This window comes from Equus caballus, chromosome 6 (assembly GCF_041296265.1).
Source record: "Equus caballus isolate H_3958 breed thoroughbred chromosome 6, TB-T2T, whole genome shotgun sequence".
Taxonomy (NCBI): domain Eukaryota; kingdom Metazoa; phylum Chordata; class Mammalia; order Perissodactyla; family Equidae; genus Equus; species Equus caballus.
Window position 1 is genome coordinate 47,210,089 of NC_091689.1, and position 27,951 is coordinate 47,238,039.

Here is a 27,951-nt window from a genome sequence, read left to right on the forward strand (position 1 = left end):
TTCCTGTCTCTTCATTTAACCACGTCTCTGCAGAAGTGACAAGTGCTCTCCCCAGTGGGCTCCTGGTTGCAGAGCTCCCAGACCTCACATAGGCACACCTGTGTGAGAAGCAGAGGAGAAGAAAGACACAGGCCCAGAGGTAAGATGGATGACTCAGTTTCATTCCTTTCCGAGGGTCTGGGAAGGGGAGGAGACGTGGCAGCAGATGCACTAGAATGTGCTGGATTCCCAGTTCTCTGCCCGCTGCTCTGGCCACCTTCTCTTGCATTTCGTGAGCAGCTATGTCCCACTGGAACTGTGAGCTTCAAGAAGCCAGGGACTGTGCCAAACTCCTCTTGGCATTCCCACTGTGCACAGCTCAGCGCCCAGAGCACAGCGTGCTCCTCAGAGGGGTGTTGACTCGGACGGTGAGATCGGAAAAGGAACGGGGACTCAAGGCCACTTTGGGCTGGGAAAGGCAGTGGAAGGCGACTGGTCATGGGGCAGTGGAGGAGCTGAAGATAGGAAGAGGAGAAAAGAGGAAAAAAGGGGAAGGAAGGGTGGGGAAAAAAAGAGAATACATGGTATGAAAGAGGAAGGAGGCCTATGAAAAAGACATGAAAAGAGGAAATAAAAGCAAGGAAAAGAGAAAGAGAAATAGAATCTAGTCTAGAGGCAATTCTCCTCAGATCAACTTTCCCAATGACGCTATTTCCAATAAGTCACTCAGAAATCATACAGGTTGCATTTCATAAACCATACGATTGATGAGGCCTCTCCGTTAACTATCTTTTCTGTTTACATGTGTTTTTACTCTTTTTATCTACTTTTGTGCATTTTTAGGATTTTTGAACAATATCTTTAAAGGCACTTCCACTTTACTTAGCTTTAAAATGATTAATGAAATGGGAAAGCTAAAATCCTCAAAAAGGGTTGAAACTGAGCTCTTTCATACGGAATGCTGTAAAAGTGATAGATACATATTTTTAGGTAAATACGTCATTAGAAAAATTCGTTCTAAGACGATTGGTTTTAGGTGCCTCAGCTGCTCTGGAAAGGGCGCCTAGGGGAGTTAGAGAAGGATTTGCAGACCCCCCCATCTGCCGGGCTTGTTGGGGGGGAGAGGGGACACAGGAAGTGATACCCCTCTAGATGGGTGGCCCTGAACAACTCCAGCCTCCCACCTCCACACCCTCAGTCCTTTCCCCTCTTAAGCCCTCCACGGCCTTGCAACCCTGTTCCCCGGGTGTCCTCTGCCTTTCCTTGTAGATGTATTCTCGGAGAGGGGCCTCCTGGGGTACAGTCTGATTCCTCAAAATAGAAAGGCCCCACTCTCACTAATCCAAAGATTTCGCTCTGGGTGGGATAGCTTGTTCTGAATGTCTGGCTCTTGTGGGTCAAATTTTTAGGGGTGCAAGGTTGAGAGTAGAACTTGATCACTGCCTCTCATGTTTTGACAAATAATTTCTTGTGCTGTGTTAGATTCTGTAGGCTCATACAAAATGGCCGCCCTGTTAACCTGAGGTGAAGGAGCTCTCGGAGGACCAGGGTTAGAGACACCTCAGGAGATGATTTCCCTCTTTCCATTTGGGGAATTTATGTAAAAAAGGTCTACCTCAAAATAAAAACTGCCCCCACCGACTGGTTCTAGTCTGAAGCCTCACAGGGCTTTAGGCCGTGATCCTGGCCAAAATGGTGAGGTGGCCCTGAGGGGAGTTCGGTAGACCAAGGGCCTGGCTCATTTTAGACACTCAATAAACGTTGAATGAAATAACTTCGATGAGGGTGGGTGCTGGGAGAGGGAGGGCAGACAGGGCCTGGGTTTGTAAGGCTCTAAGGTTGAGCTATGTTCTGAAGCTTTCGGGGGATAGGAGAAGGGGGAGGCATGGCTCCCCCCATGTGGGCGTCTGAGGCAAAGGGGAGGATGGTGGAGGTTGCAGCCACTGAACCACAAGGGTCCCTTAGAGGGGTCATGGTCTCTAGGAAGTTCGTAGGAAGCCAGTGAGCAGTAAAGAGGGCGTGTGTGGTGGGGGGCACGTCCCGCAGCTGGGCTTGAGGGGGCTGACTGGGGGCTATGAGGGGAAGATGAAAGTGCCTGTGGGACCACAGACTGTAGCTGTGGTGGGGCTGTGCCCTCTTCCTCTCCTCAGCCTCGCTCCTCATCCCATCTCCGGGGCCAGGGTGAAGGCAGCGGGAACCTCAAGGGCTCTGAGAGAGTGTGTGGTGTGTCTTGCCATTTTGGTCTCATCGCTCTCTTGGTCTCTCTTTGTCTCTTTGGTCTGTGCGTGTGTCTTGCCTCTCAGAATTTTTTCATCTCTTTCCCTCTGCCTCTACTTTTCTGTACTACCCTGGGCTTTGTGTGTGACGTGCATTGTGTGAAGTGTAGCTGTTGCTTTAATGAGCTGCTCTGGGTCTCTCCTACCTTCTTCCTTCCTCTGGGCCTCTGTGTGTTTCCAGGAATCTGTCCTTTTCTCTTTGTCCACCCTGCAGCCATCTCCCTTGCATCCACCCCTCAGCTCCAGGCTGTGCTCTGCAGGCGCCCTTCAGATCAAAGCTTGTGAAAAGCTGCACTCCTGCCAGAGGCCTGGATACTTGTTTATGGGCGGGCGAGAAGGGGCTAGAGCTTAGCGGCAGCTGGAGAGAGGAGAGATGAAGAAGGAGAAAAGGGAAGGGGCATTCCAAGAGAGACCAGGAGAGCCAGAATTGCCTCCTGGCATATGAGGTGTAGAGGAGGAGAGACACAGATGCAGGGAGTTGAAGATGGAGGCATCAGTGTGGGAGGCCCAGATACAGAAATGCACCCATGTGAGCAGAGAAACAAGCAGACGGAGACAGGCAGACATATCAGGACCTGGGGGACCGGCAAGCCCTCCCAGCCTCTCTCAGAGTGCTGTGATATACAGGATGCCACTGTACTGGGGCAAAGTGCCTGTGGGGAGGCTGAGGATGTGGGAATCAAAGGCCACCTCTTTGGGGCGGTAGCGGAAGCCCAAAGCACCAAAGGAAGTAGCAGCTGGAAACCCATAGCCTCCTCCACTGAGCGGAGCCCTGGGGTGGGTTGGGGCGGTGCAGGCAGCTGGAGACGGGGAGGTGGCCTCTGCACTACCCCAGGATGACAGAGCAGGGAAGAGAAAGTGGCCACCATTTGGGGAAAGGTCAGGAATGTCCCTAGCCTTCCTTGGGCATCTAAGCTGAGTCTGAACCCCAGGGAAGGGATATCCCATGGGGAGACTCCTTCACTCTCTGCTCGCCAAGGACACAGTGAGTCTAGGATGGGAGGACAGTGGGAACCACTCTCAAATGTAAGAGTGCCCCTACCCCACTCTCTCACCCAGACTTCCCCTCCATGCCTCCATGCCTCCATACCCCATGCTGCTTGTAAACAACTTCATCTGTGACTAGCGCCCTCCCTCCTTTCCTGGAAGCCTCCTTACTGACTTCTTCTTTTCTAATTTCCCTGGTTAAAAAAAAATTATATCAAGCGTTAGGCCCTGAGTAATTCCTCTTTCAGGCAGATGGGGTAACTGGAAGGAATTGTTTTTTTTAATCTTTCCCCAAACCTCATTAGGAGGACCAAGCCTCCAGCACCCGTCTGAGTGCTAGAGCTCTGTGATGGATCAGTGCCCAACAGGAAACAGAGCCTGCCTCTGATGGTTCAAGAGACTGCAGAAAGGGGGTTATTCACAGAGGTGTGGACAGGGTCAAGGGAACCCACCAGCATGTTGAGGCACAGAGACACTAGCACCAGCAGGTAGGGTCCTGAAGGGGCAAGGGCAGGAGCGGTATTTCTGGAACCCAGTGAGGGTTTGAGCTGTGGATAAGGGGCCAAGGGACAGAATCTGTAGTGGGCAGGGGCAAGGAGTGGGGAGAGAGGGAGTAAAGCTCTACACAGACCAGTCACATCTCTGCTCAAAACTCAGCTGTGGCTCCCAGTCACCTGCACAGCAAACCCTAGCTCCCAGCCTGCCCGTCAAGATTCACAATCAGCCCCCAAAGCCTTTCCCACATCGTCTCTCCCTGCCTCCCCCCAGGAGCCCTCTCCTCCCTCCCAAATCTCCTCCATACCCCTGCACCTTTGCCTGCCTGGGTGGGACGCCCCTCCCCTTTCCTTTCCAGCAAACTCACAGTTTTCAAGCCTGAGTGTGTGGCAGTCACCTGGAGGTTTGTGAAAACACAGAGGCTAGACCCACCCCCAGTTTCTGATTCAGCAGGTCTGGGACTGCCCGCATGAGAACTTGCCTTTGTAACAAGTTCCCAGGTGACGCAGCTGCTGCTGATCTGGGACCGCACTTTGAGAATCTCTGCTCTAACCTAATGCTGCCCATTCCTCAAGGTTCATTCTGAGCCTTCCTGCCACCCCCTCCCCCGCAGCCTTCCCAGCTCACGGAAACCGCTCCTGCTCCTTCATCTGAACTCCCAAACAGCATCTTTCTGCCTGTCTCACTCGGAGGCCTTCTGGGGTTGGTCCGACGACGGTGAGCACCGAATGACCCTCTGCCCTTTCTCTCCCTCCCCCTCACACTCTATCAGGCCCCAGGCTGGGGAATTTTACCTCAGAACTGTCCCTCAAGTCAGTCTCTTTTTCCTCATTCCCACAGCCACTCTCTGAGTTCAGGCCTCACCTTCTCTCACCAGGATTGTTGCAATCCTGCTTCCTGAGCTTGGCCTCCTCCAACTCATCTTCCATGAAGCAGTTCAAGGGATCCATTTTGCAAATTAATCATGTCCTTCTCTATATAAATTTTTTTTTTTTTGAGGAAGATTAGCCCTGAGCTAACTGCTGCCAATCCTCCTCTTTTTGCTGAGGAAGACTGGCCCTGAGCTAACATCCATGCCCATCTTCCTCTACGTTATATATGGGACGCCTACCACAGCATGGCTTGCCAAGCAGCGCCATGTCCGCACCAGGGATCCGAACCGGCGAACCCCGGGCCGTCAAAGCCGAACGCGCGCACTTAACCACTGTGCCACCGGGCTGGCCCTATCTACATAAAATTCTTTACGGCTCCCTGGTGCCCAGGGTCAAGTCCTGGCATCCCGGCATGGCATTCAAGGACTTTTCATGACCTGACTGGCTCCCTGGTGTCAGTCCCCATCAATTTGCCACCTTCTCCATGAAGCTTTTTCTGATCCCAATTTGCAGAGAACCCACCCTGGCCTGGGCACAGCCTTGTGTGGCATGTGCCTGCGAGTGTCTGCTTAGAAGTATGGTGTCCAGGTCCCTGGCTTGGCTGTGTGGGTCCTGAAGGGAGAGACTGCGTACCATCCCCGTGTGCCCCTTGCCCAGAAGACGCCTGCTGACTAATGACTAGTATCTCTCTCAGGCCCTGCCCTTCCTGTGGGGGAGGCTCAGGTTCCCCCCTGCTTCAGCAAGGCCACGATGGACAGGGGAACCTCTTTTGGGCACCTGCTCCTGCTGCTACAACTAGGTGAGTGCTCAGGCTTGAGGTCCGGCACAGATGGGCTGGGAGGAGGGGCTGACTGGGAAATACAGAGGTGGGGGATGGGGCGGAGGCGGGGCAGCCTTGAGGCCTGACCCCCTTCTTTTCCACCCAGCGCTGCTTCCAGCAGTCACTCAGGGAAGAGAAGTGGTGCTGGGGAAGGCAGGAGAGACAGTGGAGCTGCCCTGCCAAGGTTCCCAGAAGAAGAATGTGTTCTTCAACTGGAAGTATCCTTCCGAGGTCAAGATTCTGGGAGGTCAGCGCACCTGGTGGGTTAAAGGTATGGCAGCCCTGCTCCCGGTTTTCCTGCCCCAACTGCTGCTGGCCCAGGGAATGGCTTTTGGTGGTCTATTATAATTTCAATATTTTAATATTCATGACTTATTTTAATGAGTATTAGAAAAGTAATTGTCCTATAAAAGCCATAATTTCACAAATATTACTGCTGTAGATCCGTGATGATACTTCGTTTACTTCCGTTGAAAGCAACAGGATGATTTTTTTCTAGTTTTTAAAGTGAAAAAAACTAAGATCTCAATGCTTCTTAGGAACGTATTTTGCAATAAAGGAGATTTTTTTTTTTCCATGTGAGGTTTGCCCTCATGCTCTTCTTTATTATTTATTTTTATTTTTAAAATTATTTTATTGAGGTCATATTGGCTTATAACATTGTGTAATTTCAGGTGGACATTATTATCTATCAGTTTCTTTATAGACTGCATTGTGTTCACCATCAATAGTCTAGTTTTTATCTATCACCATACATACGTATCCCTCATGCTCTTACCTTTTTTTTTTTTGAGGAAGATTAGCCCTGAGCTAACTACTGCCAGTCCTCCTCTTTTTTTAGCTGAGGAAGCCTGGCCCTGAGCTAACATCAGTGCCCATCTTCCTCTAAAGCCTGGCCCTGAGCTAACATCAGTGCCCATCTTCCTCTACTTTATATGTGGGACGCCTACCACAGCATGGTGTGCCAAGTGGTGCCATGTCCGCACTCGGGATCCAAACTGATGAACCCTGGGCCGCTGAGAAGCAGAACGTGAGCACTTAACCGCTGCGCCACCTGGCCCGCCCCCCTCATGCTCTTCTTTAAATAATTCTTCTTTCTTTTGTGTATGGCCTCTAATATTCAACAATTTTTTTTTTTAAGATTCTATTTTTCCCTTTTCTCCCCAAAGCTCTCCGGGACATAACTGTATATTTTTAGTTGTGGGTGCCTCCCGATGTGGCATGTGGGACACCACCTCAGCATGGCTTGATGAGCAGTGCCATGTCTGCGCCCAGGATTCAAACTGGTGAAACCCTGGGCCGCCGAAGCGGAGCGCGCAAACTTAACCACTCGGCCACGGGGCCGGCCCCAACAGATGGTGTTTTGTACTACCAATTTCATCCCATCAGGAGCCATGTAATGTCTATCACTCTTTTTGTGCTATTAAGATTAATTGGTGAGCTCGTGTTAGTTTTAAGTAATAAATATAATAACATTATTTTTAGTGGGTTTTTTTAGTTTTTTTTTTTTACAGTTGCCTTCTGTTTGAGACAAGTGATACTGGCTTTCTGTTTATTATAGTGATATAAAGTTTCCTTTTAAAATAAATTTATTTAATTTGACAAAATGAATCCATTTAAAGATGTTACATGAATAGGACAGGCAGATTTGGCCAAAATCGTGTACAAGGTACGTGAATGGTTGAAGTCTGGGATATCTGGCTGGAGTCCAAGACTCTGCTTTGACTAGGGAGGAAGCTGCAGCCCAGGAGAGGAAGTCCCTGCCCCAGGCTTTCGTGCCCAGATGGATGCAGAGCTGGTCCTAGAGCTTTGGTCCTTGAACTCTCAGGCCTAAGCTCTCCTATGGAAAATCATCCTAGGGCAGGCAAACCTGAACCCGCCACAGTGCACAGGAAATCATCTCTGTTGGAAACGGATGTCTCGGTTTCCTACCTGGATCCAGTGGAAAAGAATTCCACCCTCTCTGGCATGAGGTTCTTGCTGGGTTCCCAGGGTCACAATTCAGACAGCTGTGTCCACTCCTCAGGTCTGCACATGAAGAAAAGGGGGATAGTGGGCTGGATCATTATTGACCCAAAGCCATTCCCTAAAATTAACAAAACCCCCAATTCCTGATTTCTTTCTGATAAAAACAAGCAGATGTCAGCCCATTAACCAGGCTAACTGCCCTTTGCCCGTGTTCTCTCCTCCTTCAGAGAGCTGCTTCCCGAGGCCCCTACGCATCCCCCCTGGACCCAGTAGCTAATCTACACCCTGGAGCAGAGCTCAGGACAGCCGGTCCCACAAACTCTGCAAGTGGTTTCCTTGTCCTAGAATTTTATTCTGCTAAATTTCTTGAAAGAAGCAAGAGTTTCAGCTGGGACTTTATTTTTATTAATTTTAAAGTAAAAATAATTTGAAAAAGTCATACAGGTACTTGGTAAAAATTTAAAACCGTGCAGATGCTATACAGTGACAATAACTCTCCCCCCAACTCCTGATCCCTAGTTCCTCAGTTCCCTTCCCCAGAGGCAACTGTGTTAATCAGTTTCTGTGCTTCCTTCAAGAGATGAACTACGCATGTAGAAGCACATGTGGATACAGTCTCCTCTTTTCTTTTTATTTATTTATTTGTTGAGGTAACATTGGTTTATAACATTATGTAAATATCAGGTGTACATCATTATATTTCGATTTCTGTGTAGACTACATCATGGTCACCGCCCAAAGACTAATTACTGTCCATCACTGTACACATGTGCCCAGTCACCTCTTTCCCCCTCCTCCCTCCCCTCTTCCCTTCTGGTAGCTACCAATCTCACCTCTGTATCTATGTGTTTGGTTGTTGCTGTTGTTTTTATCTTCTACTTATGAGTGAGGTCATAAAGTATCTGACTTTGTCTGACTTATTTCACTTAGCATAATACCCTCAAGGTCCATCCATGTTGTTGCAAATGGCAAGATTTCATCTTTTTTGATGGCTGAGTAGTGTTCCATTGTGTATATATACCACATCTTCTTTATCCTTTTGTCCATCGATGGGCACTTAGGTTCTTTCCAAGTCTTGGCTATTGTAAATAATGCTGCAGTGAACATATAAGGGTGCATATATGTTTACATGTTCGTGTTTTCATGTTCTTTACATAAACACCCAGCAGTGGAATAGCCAGATCATATGGTAATTCTCTTATGGAGCCTTAAGGACCCGTGACCTGCAAGTGGACCTTTTTGCCTGGAGCCACTCGCACCAGTAGAATGAGACTGGGTTTGGAATAGCAGAGTAGAAACTTTATTCATCGATCAATGAATGGAGGAGGCAGAACTCATGCTCTAAAACACCTTCTCCCCAAAGGGAAGGTGAGCAGGATTCTTACAAGATGTGAAAGGGAGGGGTCTCCATGTCATCCATCGCTCAGGGCAGTGGCATTTGGGGCATGTGCAGGTCTTCCCTTCTTGCATACAGTACCTTGTGCACACGTTTCCTTTTGTATATGGCACCCCATCGCCATCTTGGACCTTTCTGGTTTGGACCGGTTCTGTGGTTCGGCCATCTGGCAACGTTCTGCCTTGGTTCCTGTAAGCAAGTACAACTTAAAAACAAAGTATTAGACATGGAAAATGTTTTAGGGACTTCCCTAGGTGACAGTTCTATTCTTAATTTTTTGAGGAATCCCAGTCCCCTCTTTTCTTACATAAAATGGTAAATTCATCATATACATATATTCATCACATATCAAAACAAACAAGAACTTGAGATAGAAGCATACCATAGCAATACACCTTCTTCTAACCTTGCCTTTTTTAAAAATGAGACAGATATTTTGAAGATTGTTCTATATTCATATATGTGTATCTATATATATCTATACTTATATATCTATGTATCTACCTCTCTCTGTATATTTCTACCTCCTTTCTCTCCAGGGACTGTGCAGCTCCTTTGTATAATTATAGCACAATTTATTTGACTAATCCCATATTGTTGGAGATTTAGGTGGTTTTCAGTTTATTGCGATCACAAACAATTCTGCAGTGAATCAAACTTTGTCTCTTTGGACGCATGGGCAAATGTCTTTGTAAGATAAATTCCTAGAAGCGAAATTGGTGGGCCAGGTCTGTTTGATCTTTAGATATCTTTTTGTTAGACAAATTTTGCTGAAATGGCATCTGCTATAATAAGATTTGACTATACTAATTTGCACCTTCCAATATGTTACTTCTTTTATACAAATATTATTAATGTTACTGTTTTTTCTCCACATTTGAAAGTAATACTTGCTCATAACAGAATATTTGGCAAATCCAGAAAAGAACAAGGAAGAAAGTCAAATGCATGCACACTGCCACCCCTCAGAGATATCCTCTATTAACATTTGACTTATTTCCTGCCAATCTTTGTTTACTGTGGAAAATATAATATTTATTATTTACATAGATAATATCATACCTTTTAGCCTACCCCTTCATAGCATTATATCATGATGAGACAATTATTAGACTAATTTTTAAAAGTAGTCTGGCAATGTTTAATAAATACAAAATTCTAAAATCCTTTTACCTAGTAATAGCTATTCTGGAAAATCTATTAGACAGAAATAAAAAAGTGAATTTTTCATGACGTCTATGCAAGGATGTTGTTATAAGCATTGTTCATAATATGAAAGAATAGGGTTCAATCGGAATATCCATCAGTGAGGAAAGAGCTGAAATACAGTACAACTGTGGGAAATTATGCATGTAATGAAAAGGATGAGGGCTTTCAGGAAAATGGAGTAGACAGATGCGTTAGTCTGCTTGGGCTGCTATAACAAAATGCCGTAGGCGGGGTGGTTCAAACAACAGGAATTTATTTTCTGACAGTTCTGGAGGCTGGAAGTCCAAGATCAGGGTGCCAGCATGGTCGGGGTCTGGAGAGGCCTCTTTTCTTGGCCTGCAGATGGCTGCCTCCTTGCTGTGTCCTCACATGATGGAGAGAGAGAAAGCAAGCAAGCTCTCTGGTGTCTCTTCTTATAAGGGCACTAATCCATCAAGAGGTCCCCATCCTCATGACCTCATGTAAAGCTAAGTGCCTCCCAAAGGCCCCATCTCCAAACACCATCACACTGAGTGTGAGGGCTTCGACATATGAATTTAGGGGGGACACAATTCAGTCCATAGTCCACTGAGGCTGTAAGGAGGTGCCCCAATACCCCTGCTGGGATGGTATTAGGGAATGCAAAGTAGAGAGCTGGGATGTAAATCTGCACCAGCCAGTGGCAGGGTTCCTCAACACCCTGCAATGTCAGTGGAGACCATAAGAGGAGCCTGAACTTCCATTCCCATCCGGCAGTCATGAGGCACCCCTCCCTGCTGGGGTGGTGTCAGAGTGGAGAGCCAGGGCTGTCACCATCATCCAACAATAACAAGACCACCTCCACTGCAGGGTCCACGGAGACCACGTGGGGAGCTGGAATGTTCACTCCTGCCCCGCAGTAGTGAGGAGCATCCCCCTCTAGTGGCAATGCAGGATGAGAGGCGAACTTAGATTTCTGCCTCCACTTGGTAGTAATAAGGTGGCACTGCCGCCTTCCTTTGACAGAGCTGTGTCAAAGAAAGCCAGTTAAAACAGAAGGTGTAAATAAGATCCAAAGGGGCTGGCCCAGTGGCATAGCGATTAAATTCGCACGTTCCACTTTGGCGGCCCAGGGTTTGCCAGTTCAGATCCCAGGTGTGGACCTACGCACCACTTGTCAAGCCATGCTGTGGCAGGCGTCCTCCATATAAAGGAGAGGAAGATGGGCACAGATGTCAGTTCAGGGTCAGTCTTCCTCAGCAAAAAGAGGAGGATTGACGGCAGATATTAGCTCAGGGCTAATCTTCCTCAAAAAATAAATAAATAAGATCCAGAATCTCATAACAATAATACTCAAATATCCAAGTCCCACTCAAAAATCTCTCACGATACCAAGAACCCAGAAGATCTCATGGATGAAAAAAAGAATCAATAGGTGCCCACACTGAGATGAAAGAGATGGTAGCATTCTCTGACCCAGATTTTTAAGCAGCCATAATAATAAATCCTTCAACAAGCAATTGCAAACATGCTTGAAACAAATGAAAAAGTAGAAAGTCTTAGCAAAGAAATAGAAGACATAATAAAAAAGAACCAAATGGAAATTTTAGAACTGAAAAATGCGATAACCAAAAAACAAAGATGAATGGATAGGCCCAACAGCAAAATGGAGGGGACAGAGGAAAGAGTCAGTGGACTGCAAGATAGAACAATAAAAATTATACAATTTTAACAACAGAGATAAAGTAGACTGGAAAAAAAGGAATAAAGCCATAGGGACCTGTGGGACTGTAACATAAGATCTAATATTTGTGTCAATGGAGTCCTAGAAAGAGAGGAAAAGGAAAATGGGGCCAAAAAATACTTCAAAAAATAAGGGCAGAAAATTTCCCGAATTTGGCAACAGATGTTAATCCATAAATTCAAAAAGATGAGCAAATCTTAAGTAGGATAAACCTCAAGAAATCCACATTAAGACACGTCATAATTAAACTTCCGAAAACTAAAAACAAAGAAAAAATCTTCAAAACAACCCGAGAAAAATGACACCTTACCTATAGAGTGACAATGTGAATGACAGCAGATTTCTCATCAGAAACCACTCAGGCCTGAAGGAGTGATGTGAAAGAAAAGAACTATAAACCCAGATCCTATACCCAGAGAAAATATCCTTCAGGAATGAAGAAGAAGTCAAGACATTCTCAGATGAAAGAAAACTAAGAATTTGTTGCCCTAAAAGAATGGCTCAAGGAAGTTCTTTAAACAGAAAGGAAATAATAAAAGAAGGATCTTAGAATATTAGGAAGGAAGAAAGAACAAACTAAGCAAACACATGGATAAATACATTAGGCTTTCCTTTTTCTCTTAAGTTTTCTAAATTATGTTTGACAGTTAAAGCAAAATTATAACATTATCTGTGTGATTCTAAAGGTATGTAGAGGAAAATATTTAAAATGATTATATGAGAAACGGGGAGGGTAAAGGGATGTAAAGGGAGGTAAGGTAAATGATAATACAAGTAGACTATGATAGGTTATATATGCATATAATGTAATACCTAGAGTAATCACTAAAAAAATACGAAGAGATACACTCAAAACCACCATAGATAAATTAAAATGGATTCTACAACACATTAAAAAATGTTTACATCCCAAAGTATAAGTAAATATCTATGAGTCCATACTAATATAAATAACTGATTGAATAAATAAATAAATGAGGAGAAAATGACAAATCTTCCATATAGAAGAATTCCAATTAATTTATGTAGATAATCTGCCCTCAAAGAGGTGGAGCAGAACTCTTTACTCCTTAAGTGTGGGCTATGCATAGTTATTAACTTCCAAAGAGTTCAGTATGGAAAGAGGGGCAAGAATAACTTTACAGGGGCCGGCCCCATGGCCAAGTGGTTAACTTCACACACTCTGCTTCGGTGGCCCAGAGTTTTGCCAGTTTGGATCCTGGGCATGGACACAGCGCCACTCATCAGGCCATGTTGAGGCGGCATCCCACATAGCACAACCAGAGGCATTCACAACTACAATACGCAACTGTGTATTGGGGGGCTTTGGTGAGAAAAAAGAAGAAGAAGAAAAAAAAGAATACAGTGGAGAAACCTGAAAAACACTACTTCAGTCAGGTGGTCAAGGTCAATATCAACAGTCATAAGTCATGTTGATAGAATGTACCCTTGATATGTAATGAAAATGGCACTTTACCTCTGTGATCTTCCTCCCCCAAACCCATAAACCCAGTCTATTCAAGAGAAAAACAAGAGACAAATCCCAATAGAGGGATATTTTACAAAATACCTGACCAACACTCCTCAAAACTGTCAATGTCTTCAAAAACAAGGAACGTCTGAGAAATTGTCACAGCCAAGAGGAGCCTAAGGAGACATGACAACTAAATGTAATATAGTATTCTAGATGGGATCCTGGGATGGAAAAAGGACATTAGATAAAAACTAAGGGAATATGAATAAAATATGGACTTTAGTTAATAATAATGTATCAATACTAGCTTATTAACTGTAATGAATGTTCCACACTAATGTTAATAATAGGGGAACTTTAGTATGAGGTATATGGAAACTCTGTACTATTTTCACAATTTTTCTGTAAATCTAAAACTATTCTTTAAAAGTGTGTTACAAAAAGATGCTCAAGTAACCCACAGAAAGATAGGAAAAAGAAAACAGAACAAGCAGAAAGCAAAAATAAAATGGCAAACTTAAGCCCTAACATATCAATAATTACATTAATTATAAATGGTCTAATACACCAATAAAAAAATAGAGATTGGGGGGCTGGCCTGGTGGTGCAGCAGTTAAGTTTGCACGTTCCACTTCAGCAGCCCAGGGATCCCTGATGTAGACCTACACACTGCTTGTCAAGCCATGCTGTGGCAGGTGTCCCACATATAAAGTAGAGAAAGATGGGCATAGATGTTAGCTCAGGGCTAATCTTCCTCAAAAAAAAACACAAAAACACAGAGATTGATAGAGTAGATTAAAAAGTATAACTCAGGGGCTGGCACTGTGGCCGAGTGGTTAAGTTCGCGCGCTCCGCTGCAGGTGGCCCAGTGTTTCGTTGGTTCGAATCCTGGGCACGGACATGACACTGCCCATCAAACCACGCTGAGGCAGCGTCCCACATACCACAACTAAAAGGACCCACAACGAAGAATATACAACTATGTACTGGGGGGCTTTGGGGAGAAAAAGGAAAAAAATAAAATCTTCAAAAAAAAAAAAAGCATAACTCAATAATATGCTGTCTACAAGAAACTCACTTCAAATGTAATGATACAGTCAGGTTGAAAGGAAAATGATGAAGAAAAGGATGATAGACATTAATGACAAGGATTAATCAAAGAAAAGCAGTAGTGGATATATTAAGATCAGATAAAGCCAATGTTGGAGCAAAGAAAACTACCAGAGTCAGAGAAGGACATTACATAATGATGAAAATGTCAATCTCTCAAGAAGACACAATAATCCTAAATGTGTATGCACCAAACAACAAATCCACAAAATATGTGAAGGAAAAACTGACAAAACTAACAGGAGAAATAAATAATCCCATGTTGATAGTTGGAGGTTTCAACACCCTTCTTCCAACAATCGACAGAAGAACTACATAGAAAATCAGTAAGGATATAGAGGAGCCCAACAACACCGTCAACTAACAGGATGCAATTGATATTTATAGAATACTGCACCCAACAACAGGAGAATACACATCCTTTTCAAATGTCCACAGAACATATACAAAGACAGTCTAAATCTTTTTCTTTTTTTAAAGATTTTATTTTTCCTTTTTCTCCCCAAAGCCCCCTGGTACATAGTCGTGTATTTTTAGTAGTGAGTCCTTCTAGTTGTGGCATGTGGGATGCCGCCTCAGCATGGCCTGATGAGCAGTGCCATGTCCACGCCCAGGATTCGAACTGGCGAAACCCTGGGCCACTGCAGCGGAGCGCACAAACTTAACCACTGGGCCATGGGGCCAGCCCCCAAGACAGTCTAAATCTTGAGCCATGAAACAAACCTGAGCAAATTTAAAATAATTGAAATCATACAGAGTATGTTCTTTGACTACATGGAATCAAATCAGAAATTAATAACATAACTATAACAGTAAAAATCTCCAAATACTTGGAAACTCAACAACTTTTAAGTATTCCATGGGTCAAAGAAGAAGTCTCAAGAGAAATTAAAAAAATACATTGAACTGAGTGAAAATTTAAAAAACATCTCAAAAAAACTATAAGTAACACTATACTTAATGGTGAAAAACTGAATACTTTCCCCCTAAGATTAGGAACAGGGCAAAGATGTCTGCTCTTACTACTTTTGTTTTTAAATTAAATTTAATTTAATTGAAAAAAATTTGTTTTAAAGATTAACACCTGAGCTAACATCTGTTGCCAATCTTTTTTTTGCTTCTTGTCCCCAAAGCCCCCCAGTACATAGTTGTATATTCTATGTAGGTCCTTCTGGTTATGCTATGTGAGTCACCACCTCAGCATGGCTTGATGAGCGGTGCCATGTCTGCACCCTGGATCCAAACCAGCGAAACCCTAGGCTGCCAAAGCAGAGCGGCAAACTTGATTACTCGGCCACAGGGCCAGCCCCGTGCTCTTACTACTTTTATTCAACATAGTGCAGCAATTCCTAGCCAGTGCAATAAATTAAAAAAAAAAAGGAAATAAAAGGAATACTGATTGGAAAGGAAGAAATAAAACTGTTCCTATCTGCAGATGTCATGATCATTTATGTAGAAAATCTCAAGGAATCTATTTTAAAAAAAAAACTCTTAGAACTAATAAGTGAGTTCAGTAAGGTTGCAGAATATAAGATAAACATACAAAAATCTATGGTATTTCTACATACTAGCAATGAACATACATACACAGAAATTAAAAATACAATGCTGGGGCCAGCCCCGTGGCTGAGAGGTTAAGTTCATGTGCTCCGCTGCGGCAGCCCAGGGTTTCACCAGTTTGGGTCCTGGGCATGGACATGGCACTGCTCATCAGGCCATGCTGGGGTGGCGTCCCATATCCCATGGCTAGAAGGACCCAAACTAAGAATATATAACTATGTACTGGGGGGCTTTGGGAGAAAAAGAAAAAAATAAATCTTAAAAAAAATACAATGCCATTTACAATTGCTAAAAGAAGAAAGAGAAATACTTAAGTAAATCTAACAAACATGCATAGGATTTGTATGCTAAAAACTACACAATGCTGATGAAAGAAGTCAAAGGAGATCTAAATAAATGAAGAGGCCATGTTCATGGATTGGAAATCTCAATATAGTAAAGATGTCATTTCTCCCCAAATTGATACAGGTTTAACATAATTTCTATCAAAGTTTCGACAAGATTTTTTTGTAGATATAGACAAGGTTATTCTAAAATTTATATAGAAAGCTAAAACAATTTTGAAAAAAGAAAGTAGGAGAAATCAGTCTGTCTCCTTTCAAGACTTATTACATAGCTAGAGTAATCAAGACTGTGTGGTATTAGCGGGGGATAGACACATGGACCAATGGAGCAAAACAGGGAACCCAGAAACAGACCCACATAAATATGCCCAACTGATTGTTTTTACAAAAGTACAAAAGCAATTCCATGAAGGAAAGATAGGCTTTTCAATAAACGGTGCTGGAGTAATTGGACATCCATAGGTTAAAAACAACAAAATGAACAACAACAAACCCTTGACCTAATTCTCACACCTTACTTTAAAATTAACTCAAAATGGACTATGAACGTAAGTGTAAAATATACAATTGTATTACATGGGAGATCTTCAGGATTTACAGTAGGCAAAGAGTTTTTACACTTGACACCAAAAACATGATCCATAAAAGGAAAAATGGATGAACTGATCTTCATCAAAATTAAAAACTTTTGCTCTGCAAAAGACTCTATTAAGAAGAGGACGGGCCGGCTCCGTGGCCGAGTGGTTAAGTTCACGAGCTCCACTTCAGCGGCCCAGGGCTTCACTGGTTCGGATCCTGGGCGCGGACATGGTACCACTTGTCAGGCCATGCTGAGGCCGCGTCCCACATGCCACAACTAGAAGAACCCACAACTAAAAATATACAACTATATACCAGGGGCCTTTGGGGAGAAAAAGGAAAAATAAAATCTTTAAAAAAAAAAAAAGAAGAAGAGGAAAAAATTTATAGAGTGTGAGAAAATATATGCAAACTATATTATATATCTAACAAAGGACTAGAATCTAGAATATGTAAACAACTGTCAAAACTCAATACCAAAAAACAAACAATTCAATCAGAAAATGGGCAAAAGACACAAACAGATATTTCACCAAAGAGAATATAAAGATGGCAAATAAGTACATGAAAATGTGTTCAACATCATTAGTCATTAGGGAAATGCAAATTAAAACCATAATGAGATATCACTACTCACCTATCAGAATGGCCAGAATAAAAAACAGTGACAACACCAAATGCTGGTGAGGATGCAGAGAAACTGGTTTACTCTTACATTGTTGGAAGGAGTGTAAAATGGTACAGCCACCCTGGAGAACAGTTTGGCAGTTTCTTTAAAAACTAAACATGCAACAACCCAGCAATTGCACTCCTAGGCATTTATCCCAGAAAAATGAAGACTTACGTTCACACAAAAATCCGTACACAAACGTTTATAGTAGCTTTATTTGTAATAACGAACAACTAGAAACAATTCAGATGTCCTTTAATGGGTGAATGGTCATATCTATATCATGGAATACTTTTGGGAAGTAAAAAAGTATGAACCATGTATAGTTATACAACAACCTGGATGAATCTCCAGAGAATTATGCTGGGTGAAAAAAAGCCAATCCTAAAAGGAAACATACTGTATAATTCCATTTATGTAACATCCTTGAAATCACAAATTATAAAAATGGAGAACAGATTAGTGATTGCCAGGAGTTAAGGAGGAGAAAGGTTTGGGAAGGAGGAGGGTGTGGCTAGAAAAGGGCCACATCTTTATGGTGCTGGAAATGTTCTGTATCTTAATTGTATCAATGCCAATATCCTGGTCGTGATAGTGTAGATAGTTTTGTAAGCTATTGCAGTTGGGATGACCTGGGTCAAGGGTACGTGAGATCTCTCTGTATTATTTCTTACGATTGCATGTGAATCTGCAGTTATCTCAAAACAAAATATTTAATTTAAAAAAATCACCAGAATAAAATGATTAGCTTTCATAATTTCTAAACAAAATGAAAAAAAGAATGAAGAAGCTCCACATACAGATGCTTAGAAGGATGTCAAGCATATTTTGTTAAGTGGAAAGAGTAAGCTATATATGTAATATAATCCCATTTTAATTAAAAAATTCAATGTATGTGAATATATGTTTGCATGAGCAAAGAAAAAACCTTGGAGGACTCCACCCCAAACTGTTTACAGTAGTATTGGAAGGGTGGGCAAGGGAAAAGGGAAGTGTTGCATCCGTATAATTTTTGTAACCTAAAAAATAAAGATTACCTTGACGTGACTTAAAAAGTATATATTATGAATATTTTTCATTTCATTAAGAATTACGTATAAATATTTTTATGCCAACCTGATATCCCACCAAATTAGCATACACTAATAGACAGACATTATCCTTTTGTCTAACATTGTACCCTATTAACAACACTATAATTATTATTTTTATATCTACATTTTGGTTTGCATTTTTAAGTTATTATTTTAAGGATAAAGTTCTAGAAATAAATTAAGGATATGAACTTTTAAAAATAGTTGGCATATACTGCAACACTGCTTCCAGAAAGGTCCTGTCCATTTACACAAAGTCTAGTTAATGTCACTGTGTGCCTCGCTCCCTAGCACCCTTGCCAGCACTGAGTAGTAGGATTTAAAACTTTTTTTTCTGATTTAATAGTTGAACATCATTGTTATTTTAATTTGCATTTCTTTGATTGCCTGTGAGATTGAAACAATATGCTCCTTTCTAAAAATTCTTAGGTCTCTTGTGTCAATGCTTTCGTTCTGCTTCTGTGATCTGATTTTCCTCCAGACAGTTCCCCTTCCCAACTTCCTGAGCTCTGACAAGGGCAGTATCACTCTCCGGACTCCTCCAATTTCTGAACCACAGAGTCAAATTTCTTTCTCTGCTTCAACCCCTGGTTTGGCCATCCCTTCCTTTGGAAGTAGTTTTGTTTCATCTTCTTCGTTCCCATGGAAATGCCACCTTCATCAGCCAAGGCCACATACCTCTCACCTGGATTACAGTGGAAGATTCCTGGCAATTCTCTCTGCTACTGGTCTCTCCTACTTTCATTTCTTTTCCACCTGCTGCAGCACTGACTTCCAAAGCAATGCTTTGCACATGTCACTCCCTAGTCCATTAGACTAAGCCTAGAAGCTTCCGCTGAACATTCATCCCCCAGCATGTCTTCCCACAGCTTCCCAGATGGAAACCTCCACACCCAAGTGGTTTCCTCACTGCTTTGATGTGGTTCCTGTACTGCTTCCCTGGAGCTTTTCTCCCTTCCTGGATGTCTTCGTGGCTCCCATTCCTCTGGTCCACTGCCTTTAAGTCCACTCTTTTAAGGCTTGGTTCAATACTGGTCTCCTCCATGAATTTATCCCAGACTCACCCACACTCTTAGCCCTTTCTTGCCACCTTGCAATCACTTCTACAAAGTATGGGACAGCCCGGACAAGTGGGCCAGGATGGGGCCCAGAAAAAGGAAAAAGGAAGTAAGGAGGAAGAGCTCGTTTAGGGAAAGGTTGATACATTTCATTTGGAATCAGGTGAGTTTGAGGTGATGGCAAGATATTCAGATAAAGCAAAGGCCTCCAGAAGAGGATGAGCCTGAGCAGTGGGGAAGGGGATATGAGGTCTGGAAGAGGAGAGAAGGGAGACTGCAGGGCTGACAAGACATCCAACCTCCCGCACCTAGAGAAAGGGCCCGGGACTGCTCAGGGAGGCAGAGGTGGTGCCCAGGGGTGTGAGGCTGGGGCTTTATCTCAGCCACCTTCACCCCATCCCTCCAAATATGCATTCTAAGTAAAAAACTGTGTGCTTGCTGTGTACCTTGATCTTCTAAAGCTCGCCTCTACAGGAATTCTGGAGCTGCTGCTATACCCAGAAAAAGGTTAGCTAAAGAGAAGAACTTCCTCTTGGTGAAGTTTGTTAGATATTAAAAGAGGAGACTGGAGGAGATCACATATCCATGCCAGAGGAAGCTTCCCGAGGCAGTACTGCACAGTGTACCCAACAGGCCTGAGTTTTGTTTGTTTGTTTTTTTGAGGAAGATTAGCCCTGAGCTAACTACTGTCAATCCTCCTCTTTTTCCTGAGGAAGACTGGCCCTGAGCTAACATCCGTGCCCATCCTCCTCTACTTTATATGTGGGATGCCTACCACAGCATGGCTTGCCAAGTGGTGCCATGTTTGCACCTGGGATCCGAAATGGCAAACCGTGGGCCGTCAAAGCAGAATCTACGCACTTTACCGCTGCGCCACCAGGCCGGCCCCAGACCTGAGTTTTAATCCTGGCTCCACCACTTACTGGAGTCAAAATTCAAAAGGTAGAAAAAGGTATATAGTGAAAAGCCGCATCCCACACCTGTCTCATGGGTATCCGCGCCCTCTCCCCAGAGGCAACCAATGTTACCATTTCCTTCTGTTTACTTCTAGAGATATTTTTTCATATGCAAGGCAATAGATGATAGATAGATAGATGATAGATAAATTTCCCCCTCCTTTTTAAACAAATGGTAGCCTGTTTAATTTCTTGCTTTATTCAGTTAATGATGTTTCTTAGATATTATTCGATCTCATATATAAAGTGCTTCCTCATTCTTCCCATACAGCACTCCATTGAATGGGTGAACTATCATTTATTTAGCCTTTTCTTTCTTGGGTGGACATTTACTTTTATATGTGCATTTGTAATTCTGGTAGATACTGCAAACTACCTTCCAAAGATATTGTGCTGGTTTATGTTTCTGCCGACAATATGTAAGTAAGAGTTTGGGCAACTACTTAATCTCTCTGAGCCTCAGTTTCCTTATCTGCAATAAGCAAGACATCTATTTCTTGCAAATGTTGTGAAGATTACTTGAGATGTTGCATGTACAGTATTTGGCACGTCTGAGTTGGTGCTCTCTAAATAGGAATATTATTTTATTTTGGATTAGTTAGACGTTGTCCTGGCCAGGTAAATGAATGTGATGGGACCTCCTCGCCAGTCTGGGGTTTTCTGATTAGGATGAGGGGCAGATTCTGCAGGAAATTAGCAACTCAGATTAGAAGAGCTGGGGGCACTGCCCTCATCAGGGGTGTCACATCTCCAGGGTACCTCAACCTCCTCCATCTGGCTTCTACTCCTAGGTAACACCAAGCTGAAAGATCGCATTGAATCAAAAACGACCCTGTGGGACCAAGGGTCCTTTCCTCTGATCATCAAGTATCTTGAAATAACAGACTCAGGGACTTACATCTGTGAAGTGGAGGACAAGAAGACAGAGGTGGAATTGCTGGTGTTCAGATGTGAGTGGGGCAGACCTGGGATGAGCATGCCTCCAGCCAGTCTCCCTTTCTCCCTGACTCCCATCCCTGCACCCAAACCAGGGCTTGAGCTGGTGGTACTGCAACTGTCCAGAGACAGATCAGACTCGCCACCACATCTCCTCAAAGCCTCCTCAGGCCTTGGGTCAGGCACGGGGAGAGGAAGAGACCTAGAGAGGGGAGAGAGAAGGGCTGGGGCCAGAGGAAGGAGGCAGAGAGACAAGAGAAGAGAGGAGGAGGAGGGGAGGGGGAGACGAGGAAGAGGAGGGGAGAGGGGAACCCTGCTTTGGACTGGGGGTGGGCAGCTGGGTGTTGGCAGGAAGGGAGATGTTGGGACAGGGGTAATAAAGAGACTTTTGGTTGCCCCGCTTCTTCCCTTCTCCTTGAGGATAGGGTATGTGTGACACAGGTGGCCTGTTCCCTCCACAGTGACTGCCAACTCCCACACCCACAGCAGCATCCGCCTGCTGCTGGGGCAGAACTTGACCCTGACCTTGGAGAGCCCCTCTGGTAGTAACCCTTCTGTGCAATGGAAGGGTCCCAGGCATCAAAACACGACTCAGGGGAGCCGCTTCCTGCTCAAGCTGGGGTTGCAGGACAGTGGCACCTGGACGTGCACCGTCTCCAAGGACCAGAAGACACTGGTGTTCAACATAAACATCTTGGTGCTGGGTAGGAGGAGCTCCTCTCCCCTGCAGTCTCTCCCTGCCTCAGCGGCCGACAGGCCCTCTTTCTGTTCTCTCTGCTCTGCTCCTGGGTCTGGTGCTGGGGGAGGGAGGGAAGCTGAGGCCCCCTTAGAGCTGAAGTCTGTCCTGACAGATCCGCTGGGCCTCACTTCTTCAGGGTGCTGAGTAACAGCCCCTCCTCAGGGTGGTGGATGTGAAGGAAGGAATGTAAGGGCCCCTCAGGGTGGTGGGCACGGAGGAAGGAGGGATAGGGGCTGTAAGGAGGTGAAGGGCCCCAGAGACCCCTGGAGGAGCCCCCAAAGGCGGAGCATCGAGGACACCTGTTTTCTTTGTTGCCTCAGCTCCCCACTCCCACCTAGTCAGTGAATGCACGAACACCAGCAAGCCAGCCCTGAGGAATTCGACACTGCACCTTTAAAATCCTGAGCTAGGCTCTATGGGGGAATCCAAGAGCCCAGGATTCAGGTCCCATCCCAGACCCTGTCCTCCGATGCTTATGTGACATGAGTAGGGTAGTGTGGTGGTCAAGTGCATGGACTCTGATTTAAATCCTGGCTGACTTAACCGTTTGGCCTTGGGCAAGTTACTGAACCTCTCTGTGCCCTGGTTTCTGCACCTGTAAAATGGGGATGATGCTCACTGGGATAGTAGTTCCTACCTTGTAGTGTTATGGGGAGAATTAATTTACATAACGCACTGACAACAGTGCCTGGCACAGAGTCAGCCTGTTTTAAGTATTTGCTCTATGTTGTGAAGGGTGATAAATTATGCGCATAAGTAGTGTGGGACAAATGCCTTCTGTGCTCCAGGGGTCCTGAGGAGGAGAGGCTCCCCTGTGGCTGGGCTGTTCTAGGAGGGCTTCCATGGGGAGGGGGCACTGCCGTGGGAACATGCGGGGGAGGAGAGATGAGAGAGAAGATTGGAGAGGTAGATGGGGATCTAAGGGCCAGAATGGCAACCTAGGGGTCTGGACTCACCTGGTCACCTTCCATCTCTTTGCTGCCTCCCCCACACACCTACCCCTCCCCGTCCACCCTCATTTTCCTATCTCCTTCTGACCCAGGTTGTCTCCCTTCCCACCTCCAGCTTTCCAGAAAGTCTCTCGCACAGTCTATGCGAAAGAGGGGACACAGGCGGAGTTCTCCTTCCCGCTTACCTTCGCAGACGAAAACCTGAGCGGGGAGCTGCAGTGGCAGGCAGAGGGGGCTTCCTCCCAGCAGAAATGGATCTCCTTCTCCTCGGACAACAGGAAGGTGTCTGTGACAGGTGTTTCCTCACACCTCAAGCTCCAGGTGGAGGAGATGCTCCCGCTCCGCTTCAAGCTGCTCCAGGCTCTGCCTAAGCATGCCGGTTCTGGAAAGCTGAGACTATTTCTTGCCAAGGGCGAGTTGCAACAGGAAGTGAACCTCGTGGTGATGAGATGTGAGGAGCTAGGCTAGAAGGGGAGGACAGGGGCAGGAGGTGGAGGGGCCTGGCCCAGGGCTTCCTCCAGGGCAGGCCCCCCAAGGGTTGCCTTGGCCCTGGTTGCCTGATCGAGCTTATGGAGGGCCCTCTGGTTTGGGGGCTGGCTTTGAACTGAGGCTGGAATCTACATGTCCTTCCCTGACATCCCTGAGCCAGCGGCTCCACTGAGAATCCCCAAAGGGCAGGCACTGAGAACCAGAGTTCTAATTCTGCCTCTGCCCAGCCCTCTAGGACCCTGCCTGAGCCCCTGCCTCTGCAGGTCTGCCTTCCCCTCCTGAGGGTAACAAAACCTGCCCTTAGTGGGATAGTGGTGATGGTGATGTCAGGCTCCACATGGAGTTCCTCACTTCTTTATCTCCTGAATCATCATAACAACTCCACAAATAATAATGGCTCATACTTGATGCTTAGGACATGCCAGGCCCCATTCAAGAGCTTTACAGGTATTTGTGCATTTAACTATTGTCTGGGGCTCAGGTTGTTAAGTAACTCGCTCAGGAATACACAGCTAGTAAGCACTGGGCCTGGGATTCAAATCCCATAGCCTTGGGCCTTAAAAGCTATGTTTTCTCTATTTTAATTGCATGAAAATGTGCTCTAAGAGGCTAAAAGAGGGGTGCCCATGAAAAATATCATTTTGATTGTTCTACTGAATTCCCTTAGAGCCTGGAGGTGCTGAGAACACAGAGGCCCAGGCTCCCAGCCTCAGGCTCTTGTCCCCTTGCAGTGACTAGGTCCCAGAATGATGTGACCTGCCAGGTGCTGGGACCCTCCTCCCCCAAGCTGATGCTGAGCCTGAAGCTGGAGAACCAGACTGACCAGACTGCAAAGGTTTCAAATTCGCAGAAGCTGGTAAAGGTGCCGGACCCTGAGACGGGGACATGGCAGTGTCTACTGAGTGACAATGGCAAAGTCCTGCTGGAATCCAAGATCGAGGGTGAGTGAAGATCCAGATCCCATGACCTAACCCCAATCACCTTCCTCCTCAGCCATGGGACCTTCCTGGGGTAGGCGGAGACCACCCAGAGTCCCAGCCTCCCAATTTCTCTGAGATGGGTGGTTTATACGTATGGTGCCTGGACACACGGGGGTGATGAGGTGAAGTGGGGTGTGGTCCCAGGTTCTAGGTTCCCACCTGTGGTCCTCTAAGTTCCCACTTCCCTAAGGTCTACAGCCCAGGAATGGGGCCCACCTGACTAAGAGCCCCTTTCCCTGGCTACTCTCCAAACCCAGACACACACACACACACACACACACACACACACATACACGCACGCATGCACGTACTCATTCAGGCTGGACCCCTGCTTCTAGCTCCCCAGAGTACCCTGTAGGCTCTAAACCTTAAAACCCCTTTCCCAGCTTTTCCCCTTCAGCCCTGGTGGCCTGTGAGAGTCCTGTACACCCTGCCCCCTTCTCCCAGCCCAAGGCTCAGTCCCAAGCATGGCTGGGCAGCAGGGTCTCCGCCAGCCCTCCAGGGTGCCCTGTGCCCTGATGGAGGGCAGGGAAATGAACACCCCTCTCTCTCATGCAGTTTTGGCCACATCGTTCCCCCAAGCCTCGCCAAAGCTCCTGGCCGCCGTGCTGGGGGGTGTCGCAGGCCTCCTGCTTTTCACTGGGTTCTTCATCTTCTGCTGTGTTAAGTGCTGGCACCGCAGGGTGAGTGAGCCTCCCCAGACCCCCCTCACCCCGTCCCCAGGACTCTAGGGCTGTACAGGACCTGAGGCCTGTACCGCAACAAGGGCATCTGGTATATGTGACCTACCTGCTTCTGCTCTGGCTCTCTCTGCCCACCACGGAGTTCCCTCAGCTGCAGACTGGGCCCTGTCCCAGAGCCCAAGCGGAGGGAGAGACAGGGAGGAGCAGAGAGTTAATTCTGGGACAGATGGCCTCAGCCACAGTCACTGCTTTCCTCTCCCAGCTTTTCCCTGTCCCCTCTCCAAGGGGCACCTCCCTTCTGGAGGCCTGGGACCCTCATGACTCCCTTCCTTCTTCCTGGACAGCGCCAGGCAGAGCGGATGTCTCAGATCAAGAGACTCCTCAGTGAGAAGAAGACCTGCCAGTGCCACCAGTAAGGAGCTGGGGGGAGAGAGGGACGAGGAGGGCAGGAGGGGAAGAGGGGAGGAAAGAGGAGGGGAGGGGATGAGGAGGGAGGTGGATGGAGGTGAGGAGATAGAGGCTAAATGGCAGTGGTGGAGTGGCGGAAAGGTGAAAATGGGTGGCTGGGCAGATAGGAAGCAGGCAGAAGGTGGAGGGCAGAGGTGAAGGGGCAGCAGGCCTGGGATATTTCTGGATGTGGCACTGTAGCTGTGGCCCAGAGGCTGTCACTGCCCTGGAAGAAAAGAGTGAGGTCTCGGAGTCCTAGAATGCAAAGGAACTGGGGAGAAGTAGACTTGTTCCTCTTGTTCTGTCTTCCTCCAGCCGGTTCCAGAAGACAGGTAACCTCATTTGAGGCACTGGCCAGGGGGCGCTCCCCACTTGCAGCCTCTCCAGCCGTCTTCCTTGCGTTTCCTGGACCTGTGAACCAGACAGATGTAGCAGATCCCAGTGCCTCTGGCCATCTCCTGTTCTCCTTGTTCACAGTTGGCCATCCGTGTTCCTTTTCCAGAGGCTTACTCACACCATCTCTTCCCATTTCCTCTTCACTCAAGCCCTAGCCCTTCTTTGATTATTTCCTCTCAGCTCTCTCCGTCACTGCCCGCTTGGATCCCAGGGGAGCATGTGGGACCAGCCCTGCCTGGCCTGGAGGGTGAGGCTGGGCCTCTGAAGCATGTAGCACATGTCAACATGACATGTAGGACTGTCATTTTAAGGGAGAGGACCCTGGAATCAGAGAGGGCAGGGACCAGCCCAAGATCACAATAGCCAGTCGAGGAATAGCCAGTCGAGGACAGACCCAGATCCAAAGGCTCCTGACTGCCAGCCTCCACTGCTCCGTTTGGCCTGCTTCTCACCCTGTGTGGGCTGGGCTACAGACTCACACCCCGCCCTGTGCACAAACAGGCACCCCTGGACACGCACCCACGTACACAGCCCAAACTTGTGCACAGACGCAGTTCCTTATCACCCAAGCAGACTCTCTCAGTTTATAAACCAGTTTCACATCCTTTGTCTATTTGAACCTTATGCAAATCCAACAAGGCTGGTAATGACAAGCCCAAGATTAGTATCTCCAGTTTGTAGACCAGAAATGGAACTGGGAAGGTAAGATGTGCCCAAGGTCCCACAGCTAGTAAGCACCAGAGTCAGGACTAGCCCATGTCTCTTGCCCCCTAATTCTACTGCTATTTCTTGAGCACAGGGACAAACACCACAGAGACCTCTGCTGGCTAGTCATAGATGCCCAGGGTGTACCTTTGGATTCACAGGAGCACACCACCACAGGCAGGGCCTGCCTCAGAGAGTTCAGGAACACGGGGGAGGGCCTCCCTGCCTAAGATCCCTCCTTCATCACCTCCTGGGGGCAGAATCTTATCAGAGGACACAGCCTTCAGTTCTCCTAATCAGAGCACAGGCTGGGAGTAAGGCCCTGTGGGAGGGAGTGCCCAGTGACCTGCCACTCACCCTGAGCAGAACCTTCTGGAAGGTGAGCTTCCGGAAGGTGGGGGAGAGGGTAGGGAGCTGGCTTGAAAGTGAAACTGTGAGGGACCCTCCTCTGAAAGGTGATAGTGCTGGGCCTCAGTGCCCTCGCCCTGCACCCTCCTCCATCTCTCCCCAACACCATTCAGGACACAGGAACTTGGGGTGACAAGTATTCTTCCTCCTTCTCTTGGTCCATTTCTCTCAGGATCCCAACCTCCTCTGCCTCTCCTTCCTTTCCTTTCTCACCACCTCCCGCTGTCCTGACCCCTTTCAGGCTTCCTTTCTTTCCAGATTGCCTCTTCCAGGAAGAACAGCCCATTGCTGCCAGGGCCCCCCACTGCTTGCTTTGTATTCCTGCCCCCGCCCCACCCCTGCCCCCTGAGCTGACAGAAAAATACAACAAACTTACTATAAAGGAGATGTTCTTCACTTTTGTGGGGGGGGGGGGGGAAGAGAGAGAGAGAGAGAGGTGGTCTCTTCTCTGGGGACCTGGAATCTTCTGATCTTTGGGGTGAGACCCAGAAGAGGGGTTACCACACTTGCCCCAGGAAGGAGACGAAGTTTCCCCAGGGGGGAAAAATTCTCTGGAGGCTGATTACCACCTACCCACCCCAAAGGACCCTCTGTGTGTGTGTGTGTGTGTGTGTGTGTGTGTGTGTACACGTGCGCGTGAGGCTAAGACACTGTAATCACACGTGCGAG

At 46.3% G+C, this 27,951-nt stretch overlaps 1 protein-coding gene and 1 long non-coding RNA gene across 8 annotated transcripts in view; one reads left to right on the forward strand and one right to left on the reverse strand.

The window, feature by feature from the left end:
* LOC111773911 (uncharacterized) overlaps positions 1-26,184 on the reverse strand; it is a 31,400-nt gene extending 5,216 nt beyond the window's left edge. For 2 of the 4 annotated variants that reach the window (XR_011439960.1, XR_011439961.1), the window contains exons 1-5: positions 25,433-26,184; positions 23,360-23,638; positions 8,875-8,982; positions 8,231-8,491; positions 7,362-7,457 (exon numbers count right to left, since the gene is read on the reverse strand). This is a non-coding gene — a long non-coding RNA (uncharacterized lncRNA). Of the gene's footprint in view, positions 1-14; positions 495-7,000; positions 7,458-8,230; positions 8,492-8,874; positions 8,983-23,359; positions 23,639-25,432 lie in introns of those variants that run through there. The other 2 variants (XR_011439959.1, XR_002808623.2) reach the window with 2 other exon arrangements.
* CD4 (CD4 molecule) lies at positions 1-27,664 on the forward strand. Of its 4 annotated transcripts, XM_070270903.1 has the most exons (11): positions 5-139; positions 4,351-4,454; positions 5,304-5,408; positions 5,536-5,700; positions 21,341-21,499; positions 21,947-22,189; positions 23,290-23,625; positions 24,395-24,604; positions 25,202-25,326; positions 25,671-25,738; positions 26,089-27,664. In XM_070270903.1, the coding sequence occupies exons 3-11, from the start codon at positions 5,360-5,362 to the stop codon at positions 26,117-26,119; spliced, it is 1,386 nt and encodes a 461-aa protein (XP_070127004.1). In that variant the 5' UTR covers positions 5-139; positions 4,351-4,454; positions 5,304-5,359; the 3' UTR covers positions 26,120-27,664. The 4 variants fall into 4 exon arrangements, with proteins under 4 accessions (XP_005610940.1, XP_023498822.1, XP_070127004.1 ...); XM_005610883.4 differs by lacking the exon at positions 4,351-4,454 and having other exon boundaries at positions 1-139; XM_070270904.1 differs by lacking the exon at positions 25,202-25,326.
* The last annotated feature ends 287 nt before the right edge of the window (positions 27,665-27,951 follow it).

What these genes read in the sequence shown, in the direction of transcription:
- CD4 (XM_005610883.4), top strand. Translation starts at nt 5,360, where the DNA reads ATGGACAGGGGAACCTCTTTTGGGCACCTGCTCCTGCTGCTACAACTA. An exon ending in GCGCACCTGGTGGGTTAAAG is followed by an intron (nt 5,701 to 21,340) that starts GTATGGCAGCCC and finishes TTCTACTCCTAG; the next exon opens with GTAACACCAAGCTGAAAGAT. An exon ending in TTAAGTGCTGGCACCGCAGG is followed by an intron (nt 25,327 to 25,670) that starts GTGAGTGAGCCT and finishes CTTCCTGGACAG; the next exon opens with CGCCAGGCAGAGCGGATGTC.